At 35.5% G+C, this 13,525-nt stretch overlaps 1 protein-coding gene across 3 annotated transcripts in view; it reads left to right on the plus strand.

The window, feature by feature from the left end:
• Window positions 1-13,525, plus strand: part of PTGER3 (prostaglandin E receptor 3) — an 83,269-nt gene that overhangs the window by 35,603 nt on the left and 34,141 nt on the right. The window contains exons 2-3 of one of the 3 annotated variants that reach the window (XM_061184025.1): window positions 2,061-2,240; window positions 8,154-8,850. The exons of 1 other annotated variant lie outside the window; for it this stretch is intronic. In XM_061184025.1, coding sequence (XP_061040008.1) covers window positions 2,061-2,240; window positions 8,154-8,333 — 360 coding nt within the window. In that variant the 3' untranslated portion in view covers window positions 8,334-8,850. Of the gene's footprint in view, window positions 1-2,060; window positions 2,241-8,153; window positions 8,851-13,525 lie in introns of those variants that run through there. One more of the 3 variants, XM_061184023.1, reaches the window with a different exon arrangement.

Raw genomic sequence — 13,525 nt, forward strand, 5'->3', positions numbered from 1 at the left:
TTAAGAATTACCTGTGACTCAATTCTGTCCAGTAAGACTAAGCTAAAATTTTTATAGCTGGTGAGGATTTGATCAGAGCCGAGATTTAGAAGGCTGAATCTGCGTCGTGCTGACATCTATTTGCACCATCGGGGTGTCTGTTATCACTATAATTCAGATGAGAGGAGGAGCTGAACTAGGATGAGACTAGAACAAGAGCAAATGGCAGTGCAGACGACAAGGCAAAAGAAGGATTCGAAGGTGACTCTGACGTGTTGAGCCAGGGTGACTGTGTAAGAAAGAAAGTGCCATTGTTGGGATAGTAGGTTTGTGGGTGTTTGGGATGCCCAGGGATGTTGGGACCCCTTCAATTTGGGATGTGTGACCTGAGGACAGAACATCCAAATAAATGTGAGCCTTAAGAGAGAGACATTTTGGGTTCAATAGAAATGTACCGTGAGCAACAAATACAAGCCACATATATAATTTTACATTTTCTAGTAATGTCATTTTTTAAAAAGTAACGAGAAACAAGTGATGCTAATTTTAATAGTGTACTTTATTTAACACACTATATCAAAAATATTATCATTTCATTAGTCATTACATATCCCAGCATCTCAATTTTCTCCAGCCACGTTTCAAGTGCTTAATAGTCATGTACGTCTAGAAAGACCAGTTTAGGAGCTGGTAATAAAGTCAGCACCTTTCTTTGTTTGCAGGCGTGAACCCATGTTTGGGTTGTTCCTGCTTGTTTTTTGCTGTTATGAACAATGCTGTAATGAACAGTCATACACACAACTTCTGGTGCAGGAGTTAGGGGCAGCGTACTCTTGGGAGTGGGACTTCTGCACAGTAGCAGCGGAGATGGGGCCTCGTTGTCTTCCGACGTGGCCGCTCCAGCTCACGCTCCTGCTAATAGTATGTAAAAGCATCCACATTGCTCCACATCCTCACCGACATTTGGAAAAGTCACGTTCCATTTTTGTCAAACTAGTGGGTGTAAAATGGTTTCTTACTCTGTCATAATATTCATTTCTCTGATGATTAATGAGCTTGAATACCTTTTCAGATACATTTGAATCTTCATTTTTTTCTCTTCTGTGGAAATCACAAATATTTATTCATTCAAATATAAGTATATTTATATTATGTATGTTATAGATGTCATATATTATATTTGTATATGGGTCATATATTCATTTACAAATGGTTATTGAACACCCTCTGCTAAATACTGGTCTAGGTACTGGGAATGAACTAGTGAGGAAAAAAAGATATAGTCCCAAATTCTGCCTTCATGGAGTTTACATTCTAGTGTGTGTGCAGTGACCAGGGAGAGACCAAAAAAAGGTAAAATGCCGTCTGACGTATGTTAGTGAACCTGGGTTTAAGTCTGGCTCAGCCATTTTACGTCATTAAACCTTGGTTTCTGCAATTGTAAAAAGGAGATGGCAATAATATTTATCTTCTATTGTTTATTAAATGCATATGAAGAACTTGACACAGTGTCAGGCAAATTGTAAGGATTTGGCAAATGCTAATGACAATAAGAAGGAGAAGGAGAAGAAGAAGAAGAAGAAGAAGAAGAAGAAGAAGAAGAAGAAGAAGAAAATATAACTACTATTTTCCCCTTTCTTGCTTCTATTTTTTCTTCAAGGGTTTTTTTTCTTTTTTTCCAGTTACAACTACTGAAGTTTAAGATTACATATGTTTTGGTTTTTTTGAAGCATTGGCTCTCATTTAGGTGTCAACCTCCTGGTATTTTCTGCAGCAAGACAGATGACTTTGGCTAATTTTGAGATGTGTTGTTTTCCAACTTCTTAAATCCCAAGAACCAAGAGCCTGAGTACATGTACTTTTAAAAAATCTGCATCACGTTGAATAGGCAAAAATGTGGGAAAATCCAGAGAAATATCTTATATAATTCAGGGTTGTGTTATGTGAGTATAAATGTTGCTTGAATTAATCATTTCAATCCAATAACCAATTTATTGTTAATTTATGTGCAAAGTACCATGTAGGGGAGATGCATATGACTTTATTAATCTTTGGAATAATAATTTGTCCCTTTTTCTTAGATAATGATGTTGAAAATGATCTTCAATCATACATCAGTTGAGCACTGCAAGACGTACACAGAAAAGCAGAAAGAGTGCAGCTTCTTCTTAATAGCTGTTCGCCTGGCTTCACTGAACCAGATCTTGGATCCCTGGGTTTATCTGCTGCTAAGAAAGATCCTTCTTCAAAAGTTTTGCCAGGTAGCAAATGCTGTCTCCAGCTGCTGTAGTAATGGAAAGAAAGTACAGACTATCTCACTATCCAATGAAATAACACAGACAGAGGCATGAAAGAGAACTCTTAATCAACTTGCATGTTCACAGCTTTCGGCAACAAATAGCCCTAAACCATACTGTGAATTTAGGCATCTCTGGCATGCCACTGTTTATGCATTGAAGTAGAATTTTTGATATAAGGCTAAATGGTCTCAGAAGCATAGATAATCCCCCATGTGCCAGAAGTATTCAAACACAAACAAAGGAAAATAGATAAATAATAGTCTAGTGTTTGGGGGACTCTGTCATTTGTAGCTGAATATGTGATTATTTATTAGGTGAAGACTTTTTTTTCTATATAAATGATCTTGGTCTGTGATGGGGGCAGGATGGGAATAGTTAATATTCTAGTATTCTGAATTTAACGAACAGATCGTTGAAGACAAGGTTTGTTTTTGCTCAAAGACCTTGGCCTTCTGCTTTCTCTTTTACTCTCTCTCTCTCTTTCTCTCTGTGTCACTCTTATTCCCCTTACATTTTTTTAAAAAGTTGAGTTAGGATAAAAAAAAATCTATAACGTATCCACAGTGTTCATTGGTACTGATGTTATTTAAATATTGCTCAATATGTAAATTAGCTGCTAACCTTACAAAGTTTAAGTTTTGGTTGGGTTGGTAATTAGGTTTACTCATTATCTGAATAAGAGTCAATTCCATTTATTTCAAAAATGACAGAATCTGTGACCATCCAAATTGCTAAATGTTCTTCCTTTTGATTACATTTTTAATTTCTATAAGTCTGCAGAAGATTCATAAAACTGTGCTTGGGAGTCAGTGAAGTGATTTTTCAAAATGCTATTTAAGGACTGATTTGAGCACTAAATATAGGTACTCTGGCTAATTATCTTCCCTGATTTTCCACCAAAAGTATTCTCTTCAGTATTTTGGGTATTTAAATTCTAACTCTGATTCTAAGACCAATAAATATTTTGAAGCTTCCATAGTTTGGCCTATTTATAGGATTAGGAAATTAATAATATTGATCCCTCACAGCACTTTCTCTGCCCTCTTCTCAAAGTAGCTCTATCTAAATATTTATTCTTAAAATGTTTCTCTCAGGGTCTACATGTGTACAAACCTTGATAGCTAAGCTTGATATCTTTTTGGCACAAGTAGGTCACTACATTAAGTTTTGAGAATTACACTTAAAAAAAAGATTTCCCCAACAAACACAACAATCTTTCAAATCAGACCTACACAAAATGTTCTTCATACTCTCTAGAGCATTCATTTTGGAAACTTACTAACATTTTCTCATGAAGATTTTAATTTGCTTTTTCCTTTATTGCTTTCCTAGTTTTTAGAAACTTGAGATCTATTTATACTCCTTTATAGTAACTACATTTGTGTTTGTGTTCAATAAGCATTTGGGGGAGAATTAATTTTAAGAGTTACAAAATATCTATTAGATTAATATGTACACCACTCTAAGTCAATCAGGAGGAATCAATTTAAATGACCATGTCAAATTGAGTGAGAAGGCAAGATCTGCTAGGAGCAGAAATAGAGACACAGATGTAGAGAACAAACGTATGGACGCCAAAGGGGGAAAGTGGCGGGGGGGTGGGTGGTGGTGGGATGAACTGGGAGATTGGGAGTGACATATATACACTAATATGTATGAAATAGATAACTAATGAGAACCTGCTGTATAAAAAATAAATAAATAAAATAAAATTCAAAAATTCAAATAAAAGAAAAAAAATCTGCTGGGAGCACTTTTGTAACTCATGATCATTCCACTAGTCTAAGTTTTGGAAAAAATGATGATAAATAACCTATACTAAAACCCCATTATAAAATCTCTCTATGCCATAGAATTGGATTATCCTACAGGTCACCTCATGGAGGATGAAACAAAACTACATACTTTTTTTTTCAGGAAAAAAGTGCACTTAAATGATCTTATAGTGAAGAGGTTTTACCTCTTGGGTGGTCCTCAGACCCTAGGTTTAGATATACACATAGTATAGATTCAAGTGGTATGAACTTGATTGGGTTATTTCTTCCAGCACCTAGTACAGCACTTGGAATATAGAAAGTGTTCAATGACTATTTGTTCAGAGAATGAATGAATCATTATCTGCCAAAACCAAGTGCACATTGGTGGGGCCCCACAGTATGGTTGAAGCGCTTCATGCCATTACAGACCATCAAGCTGATAAAGTGAATGATCTCTGCTTGTTTAATTACAGAAACACAAATTTATCTTCAAATGTGCAGTGTCATATTGCTGCATAACAAAGTGCGTTATTTGTATTAATAATTTAAGAGACTGATACTCCCAAGTGGTAATTGAGATTATTGTCAAAGAAATATCACTTTTCATCAAACCACAGAAATGCATAAAGACAAAACAGCCTAAAACTCATGCTTAACTACAAAACAAATTCCTGCCCAGGGATACATGGTAATTGTGGATGATGGCAGTTTTTGAACAAGCTTGAAAAGGAATCTGAAAAAAAAAAAAAAAAATGGTTCTGAAGAACCTAGGGGCAGGACAGGAATAAAGACGCAGACATAGAGAATGGACTTGAGGATACGGGGAGGGGGAAGGGTAAGCTGGGACGAAGTGAGAGAGTGGCATGGACATACATACACTACCAAATGTAAAATAGATAGCTAGTGGGAAGCAGCTGCATAGCACAGGGAGATCAGCTCGGTGCTTTGTGACCACCTAGAGGGGTGGGATATGGAGGGTGGGAGGAGACACAAGAGGGAGGAGATATGGGGATATATGTATATGTATAGCTGATTCATTTTGTTATAAAGCAGAAACTAACACACCATTGTAAAACAATTATACTCCAAAAAGATGTTAAAAAAAAAGAATTAATGAATAAAATAATTGAAACAAGTAATTCTGGAAGAAAGATCTGGAGATAAGAGGCTATCTTTTTAGTAGAGACTTTAAAATATAATATTATTGTCAAAAAAAAAAGAGGAGATGGAAAAGGAAGAATTATGTAAACAGCTTGTGAGTTTTGTTATGTAGGCAGCCATTTGTTGGTACATGGAAAACCTGATAAGAAATGTTAAGTCCTAAATGATATCAGCCTTTGGGTGATAGTTGAGGTTAGATGTCAGAGATGTTGTTCAGAGGCCCTAGATGTGGTTAGGAAGTAAACATCTAAAGTCACTGCAGAAGAGTATGTCAGTTTCCACATTTAAGTTCATTGGCCTTTAAATTCACTCGCATATACTTAGTTTATCCATGCATATATCTGAGCAGGAAAAAAATGCATGCATAAATTATGAGAATTCCAAAACTTCTCAGTATTGGTTAAAAAAAAAATAGAGACCTAGGAAACTAAATAGAAAGTAGTGAGTGAATGCAATGTAGAAATATATGTAAAGTCAGCTGTCATAGATTTTACGAAGCAGTTTTGATTTTCCAAACGGTGAATTTATACTGCTATGTTGTGTCACAGAAGAGAATGATGACACATCAACCAATTAGAACAGTTTACTTTTCAAATAAAATAAGTATGGTGGATATCTTTAAAATATTTTAAATTGAAGAAACAAAATGTGTTGTCCCAAGATTTATCAAATTTACCTAATGCTATATATGAAGTTATTTTAAGTGTAAACATTTAATCATGCCAGATTTAAATGATTGTCAATTTAAAAGTATACATATATACTGAACACTTCTTTATTATATAAAAGACCTCTTGACCATGTTATGGAATAAAATTGTGGAAGCTCATATAAAAGTTAACTATAAAAGACCCTGTGGCCACACTGGCATTGAGTAATAGACAAACTAAAAACTTTGACAAAACAGTATTTTAATAAGGTGGACAATCTGTGGCAGTATTCTAATATTAAATTTTCAAGAATTAGGAATTTTATTTATTTAATACTTTATATGTTTTTGTTGGTTTTGACCCCAGATTAGTGATCTGCTTTCAGTCTTCCCCATGTCAGTAATCATAGTTCTTCATATTGGGATTAAGTCAGCTACAGAAAATAGAAAAATTTTGTTTTTTGAAATTTTAGGCACATATATTGCCCATTTATTCTCATATTTTAACCCCAAAGCTTCTCTTGAAATATACAGATTACTAGAAGATGAGTGACACAGAGAGACTTTATTACTACAGAGAGTATTTATTACTACAAACATATAAAAAGCTTAGTATGGAATAATTAAAATTTCCATGATTTACCTCTGTGAAAAGTTTAGGTCACCAACCATGCCCAATCTTCACAACTGCTTGTTTATTGCTAGCTTTGTGATTGTGTTATATCTCAAATCTGCAAAAATTGAGGTCTAAATAAATGAAAAGAATTGTTCAATGAACGAGATTATAACATTTTTTAAATGAAGAGTAATATTGTGGCTAGATCGACAGAACTGTTTTCTGAGTTGCAATACAATGCTAATAAGAGGTGACATAATCTGTGATGTTTCCTAACATAGGTTATGATAGAGTCTATTTACAAAATTTGGAAATCAATCTAAAACTCACATGCACATTTGTTACGAAGCTGCTATCAGTTCAGAATTCTGAGACTACTGACAGGTGGTGATTACATATGAAGCATGAAACAGAGAATTAGGGAAAATTCAAAAATTAAAACTCCATTATACTGGTATCATTAGTATAGTTACTAATTACATGTAAAAGTTCATTTCCCCTGGATTACTCTCATGCAAAAGGTTTCAATTTTATAATGATTCATGTTGTAGTTATTAAGTAAAATCTTTCACATGCCTTCCCTGAATGCCTTTTTTGGATTGAGTCCTCCTTGAATAAAACTGAAGAAAGTAAGAAGAGTAGTACAGGGTGACTTTGTTCTCAAAGTGACAAAGGGAAAACTGAAACTATACATATTTATGAAAGACTTCAACAAGTCTAGAAGTGCGGCATTTTTTTTCCAAAAGAGGTCAACAGTTAGTTTTTAAGTCACATGGAAATACATCTTCAAAGCATGCTACTTTACATTTCCTTTCTCACTCTTCCCTGTTCTCTACTCTTTTAAGTAATGAAAGAGCACAGAATTTTTATTTTATATAGTCTCGATTTTATAATTCCTAAAGTGAGAATTCTATTTAAAGGCTTATAATTTATACAAGTTGAGTTGTAAACCATTACATTATGATACCACAGGCCAAGTACATTTTGATTCTCTAGAAATGCAGTTCAATCAGACATATACCATATTTATTCATATATAAATCAAACATTTTATCTATTGAGAATGAAAATTATTTTATTTTCAGAAGGTTTACATCAATCTGTTTCAAATCATAAACAACTCAAATATCCACTGGAATGCTTATTTCTTCATTAGGAACGAGACTGTTCCCCCAGTGCCCTTGCCTCCAGCCTGTTTTTCCATTTTCTCATGGAGAAAAAGTAACAGAAATATTTACTATGATGAAGCTGGGATTGCTTTTAAGAGAGAGAATGGTTTCACATTTCTAATATGCTAACGTCCTAATATATGAAACATCTGAGTCTGCTTTTTAATATCTGCTTTGATGAAATAATTTTATTATGGGAGTAAAGATAAGAAGGAAAGAGATTACCATCAGATACAAATTAGCCTTTTCAGGCTTTTTGAGCATTTTAGAGATGATAGCACTTTTAAATTTTTTTAGAGCAGATCTTAAATTCTTTTGTTAATTGTTTTAGAATTAGAATATTTTGGCTTTTTAATTAAAGTGAATCAGATATCTAGCCAAAAGCTAGCCAATCACCAGCCTTTAATAGTTATTTGAAAATAGTTTCTTTCTATGGTTTTCAGTTTCTGTAGAAATCAAAGCTGTAATGTTCAGCAGGAGAAAATGTGTATGACTTACTGATGGACTTCAATGTTCTTTCAGCTTTTGAAAGGACACTCATATGGAACAGGCATGGAGGGTGGGACAGAGAACAAAGAGAAAGAGGTGAAGGAAAACCTGTATATTTCTAACTTGTCAAGATTCTTCATCCTTTTAGGCCATTTCAGAGAAGGAAGGAGAGGAAGAGGCCACATTTATCTTTTCATAATTGAGCATCGGTAGGACAAAGCAAGGAGTGGCCAGTGTTCTTTTCTGTAAGAGTGAATGTTAAATTCACTCAAGTCATCACTGACTGCTAAACTCTTTTTCTTCCCAATCTTCCTGCATATATATGAAATATCTTACCTTCTCCCTCTTCTTTAACCAAACAATTTTGTACAAATAACATAAAGTTGAACATTTCTTTAAGGAAACAAATTAAAAATAGGCACTGATTATTTTGATCTGTTTACAACAAATGAATATATTATTTTCAAAATGTATCTAAGTAAGAATTGAAATCATTGGCACTTTAATCAATCATGTAAAGCTCAGTATATAGAAAGTGTACATTTCTCCACCTCTCCTACTCAGCATCCCATCCCTACACACTTGGTTAAATGGGAAGGTATACTGTTGTCACCTGTATGTAGTTAGTTATCTTAAGTGTATTTAAACATATCTTCCAGTATGTTTTAAAGGGTAGTCTTCAATATGGTGGAGACAAAAAATAAAAGAGACTATGAAAAGTACATCAGAATTTTGATGGCATTCTAGTCATAGCTAGTCTGTGTACTTAACAAATGTACGTTATTTATGTTGTGCTTGTCAATGGAAAATAAAGTCAAATGTTCTGAAATGTCCCTGTCTTTCTTTCCTGATGCCAACTCATGTCAGGAATGTTTTACTTATAATCACATTAAGTATTTTGCTAAAATCCTATTTGATGTGCTTTGCCAAAATAACAGCACAATGTAATGCAATAGCATCATCCTATCTGTAATATTTAAATCATTTTGTTTTATATTCCATAATAACATATAGTACAAATTATCACTGATGTGCTATAAACTTGAGAGGTGCTTTTCAATATGATACCTAGCCATGTTATAATCTCAGAATTTTTGTTTTTAATACAAAAGCACATTTATAAATTATTCTAAACTTAGTTCTCCTACTTTCTTGTGGATTTGAGTATAATCTACAGGCAGCCAACATAAGAATTGTCCTTGTTCATAGTCAGCTCCTTTAGCAGACTTGTACCTGTGTATTGATGTGAGCTGATTACTGGTAGGGATGTGTTGGGCTACCCCACTACCCTATTCCATGTGCTTATTCAGCTCAACTCTACTTCTTCCTCCCTCAGTGATGGGAGAAGCTCTGTAGAACATAGACTGCAAAGCCAAGCTCATTATAAGTAACACGCCGAGCTTGCCCTCCTTCCTCCTAAGAAAAGACATTTAGGGAGAGCTCTGCCGTAGACCCCTGACCACATCTTTTTTTTTTGGCTGCACTGGGTCTTCATTGCTGCGCACGGGCTCTTTATTGTTGAGGTACGTGGACTTCTCTAGTTGTGGCACACAGGCTGCAGCGCTCACGGCCTCAGTAGTCTGAATAGTTGCGGCACGCTGGCTTAGTTGCCCCGTGGCATGTGGGATTTTAGTTCCCCAACCAAGGATCAAACCCACATCCCCTGCATTGGAAGGTGGATTCTTAACCACTGGACCACCAGGGAAGTCCCCGACCAGATCTTATGATCTCTACAGTCTTTGTCTTGTAGCATTTGAGGTAAACATCATTATGGCTATCTTCTGGTATACCAAGAATTTCCACTACAACGCTGATGAACCTACATGCCATGGAATGACATTGCCCAGTTTCATGTTCTTGGAGGACAAGGAGTCAGGCATCCTTAGGTATCTTGGGGGTTGTTGTGCTCACCTAAAACAGTCTTGAGTAAACCTATTTTGGAGGAAGGTACTCAGAATCCAAGCCAGTCCTCCAGACTTGTTCTTTTCTTCAACATATATTTGTTGTGTACCTATTATGGGCTAAGCATTCTGGTAGGCACTAAGACACAGGGATTTAAAAAACAAACAAACCCAGCTTTCAATGAACTTATAATCTAGTAGGGGAATAGGAAATCATTTGAACAGAGCTGCTATTGGGGTAAGCCTATGGTAATGAAAGCATATGTGGGAGGTGATGCTGAAATAGGTAATAGTTTCCTGTAGGAGTTGACATTTAATCTGCATTTTGAAGAAAGGAGTTGGTATTAACCAGGAAGGTGGAGGCACATTTTAGGATATTTTTTCACTCCACTCTGCCCAAAGCAGCACAATTTCCAAGGCATTCAAACTGACTAAATTCTAGTGGCCCTGTAAAAAGTGTGGGTCTGAATCGTGCATACCTCTGTAATCTCACAGAGTGGGGAAAAGTGACTTGGCCTTAGGGCAGGATTTCTGAACCATGGAACTCTTGACACATTGGGGCAGATAATTCTTTGTTGTGGGGTGTTGTCCTGTACGTTGTAAGCTGTTTAGCAGCTACCCTGACCTTTACTCACTGGATGCCAGTAATACCGCCCTAGTTGTGACAATCAAAAATGTCCCCAGACATTGCCAAATGCAGCATGGAGGACATATTGGCCCCTAGTTGGGAGCCTCTGCCTTAGGGCAAGGGCCATGGCCACTAGGAGGAAGCGAGGTGTGTAAGGGTTTGCAGGACAAGGCCATCTGTGGGATCTTGGTCCTGACAGGCACCATTGTGGCATTTCTCAAGGAAGCAGGCATTAAAATGCCAGTTTGTGTCTGACCGCACAAAAATGTGGCACTACCACTACAGCAGTGCCCTGATCACCATGGGCCCTGATCCACTTCCGAAATCACATAAACCTATTCACAGACAAAGAGGTACAATTTCTTAGAAAGTATCATCTTTCTATTGATGCCTCCAATCCCTATTTTGTTCTTGATAAGAGGCCCTAGGGTTATATGTCTCTGAAAGGGATATCTAAAGATGGTCCATTTCTCTCAGGACCTCGAAAATCTGTTATAATTCCTCTTAATTAAGTTCATATTTCCAGGCAAGGTGCCTTGGTAAGAGAGAACTAATTTACCAAATTCTGTCTTTAACGGAAATTTTGCATGTTTGATCTGTGTTACAGAGTTGTAAGAGCTTTATTTAATCTGAGACATAATTTTTATCAAAGAGCAGGCAAATCTGGGGCAAATGTCTCTTTATCAGCCTGTGCCTTTCTGAGTTCGTGCCAGTCTGCAGTACCTCAGGTGTAGAGCTACTACCATACATTTTGCTGACAGAGTTCAAGTCATGATCTCTATAACTGACATTTAAACTCTAGTTTGCATGAAATGGGAAGTTGAAAAACTTAAACCACAAATCTGACCCAAAATTAAAATGAAAACAAAGGTACCCATTAGTTTACTGTAAATTTCTGAGGCAAAGCAGGGAAGGGCTATGGATAGTCAGTGCTTATGCCTAATATTATTATGCAATCTTTTAAAAAGAAGTCTTTGAATATAACATACAAGTTTGTTTGAATTCAGTTTTGAAAAGAACATTGGAAGAAAATAATTCTGAAACCATTACCACCCATTGAGGCCTTTTAAAATTAGATTTAACTAGAAGTACCCAGTGGAACCCTGGTTCTTAAACACTGTGGGGTCAGAGACCCCTCTGATAATCTGGTGAAAGTTTTGGATCCCCTTCTCACAAAAAGCACAGAGAATTTTTTTACAGTGTCAGAGATTGTGCAGTCCTCCTAAAGTCTGTCTACAGATGTCTTGGAAATTTATACACACAGGTTAAGAATTCTCACTGTGAGAGAATCTTTGTGATTCAAGGAACCTCACAAGTGTCCATGTTTGGTTTGAAAACTAAAATCGAAAACTGCAGCTAAATCAACATAATTACTTCCCTGTGAAGGCCAAAATTCCTTGACATCTCATGTCAAGGAATGACATGCCCATAATAGTCAATCAGCATAATGCCCATAATAGTAAATCAACATAATGGGGGGTAGAATTATTAAAAGGAACTGCAATCATTTTTAAAAATTGCCATCATGTGGGGAAAAGAAACAACACAATCCCAAACAGAAGAGGAGCAATATAGGTTACTTGCCAAAAACAGGTTGAAAAATGAAAGGACCATTTTTTGAAAAAGAATTACACGTTATCCAATGACACATTTGCCTTACACAGAGTTTTAGTTCTGCCTTGTGTTGATCCAGCAAGAGAGATTTAAAACCAACTATTAAAATAATCAATTAAAAAAAATAACACCTCACCTGAAAAATGCAAGGTCTAAAATGGTTAGAATCTAACTTCCAGTTACTTTCTGTTACATGACTTTATGTTATGTTATGTATATGTATAAATACATATTTACACTTCTGCATGTACTATAGTTTTGTGTTGCTATTTAGAATGAAAGCAGCAAGGAGGACCTATTGATTGAAACTTTCAGTAAAATGCAAGGCATATACTTGCAGACCTTCTTACAAATGTAAAATTAATGATGCTTTAAGCCAATGCTTGAAGCTATTAGTGGAATGCAGTATTGATGTTTATAGTTTGTACTTCTCTAGAGGGAAACATCTGGAGCAATTAATGACATTTATCTTTGCATTTTTCTTGCCTTATTGAGGAAAAAAGTACCATCTTAGAGCACTGAAATATTTATATTTTGGAAACCCCACACTTTGATACCAGAGCATCCTACATTCTGGATGTGTGTATGTGAATTGGACAGCTGTACATAGTATGCATGAAATTGCAAGTTGGTTTTCATAAGTCAGTGGTTTGGAGTCTTCTCCTTAGAAGATCCATGAAAAGCCATTTTTAGAGGAAGAGCAATTGCTCTTTGTTACTTATTTTCAACATTCCTTGACCATTAAAAAAATTTTTTTTTTGCCTGGCCTCTTTATTTTAAGAATTGCAGTGACAGAATTAATTTTTACTTGAAAAATTTTGGAGAAATAATATTCATTTATTGCCAAGCTCTGAAGGGGAAACGCTGCCTTAAATGTTTTGCAGCCTTAGTTAGACATGCATGGCTCCTCTCCTTATGATAGATTTTCTCCCACCATAGCCATTTTGCATATTTCTGCTACTATCCCTTCAGCAGAATTGTCATTGAAACCTAAAATAATTCATTTATTAATTTAATTAATTAATATTTGACCACTACTAAGAGATTGCATGTTTAAAATATTTTAAAGCATTTTTAAAGCAACGTCATTTCTCTAAAATGTTCTCTAAAGTTTAGTGGGTCATAATGAAAAAGAAAAACTCCCAGTGTTGGACAAGGAGTCAGAACACTTAAGTCCATTTATCTAATCTGCTATTCAGTGGTTGTTTGCCCTTGACAATTTAGTAAACCTCTCTGAACTTGAATTTTCTTATCAGCACAGG

Source organism: Eubalaena glacialis, chromosome 3 (genome assembly GCF_028564815.1).
Source record: "Eubalaena glacialis isolate mEubGla1 chromosome 3, mEubGla1.1.hap2.+ XY, whole genome shotgun sequence".
Taxonomy (NCBI): Eukaryota; Metazoa; Chordata; class Mammalia; order Artiodactyla; family Balaenidae; genus Eubalaena; species Eubalaena glacialis.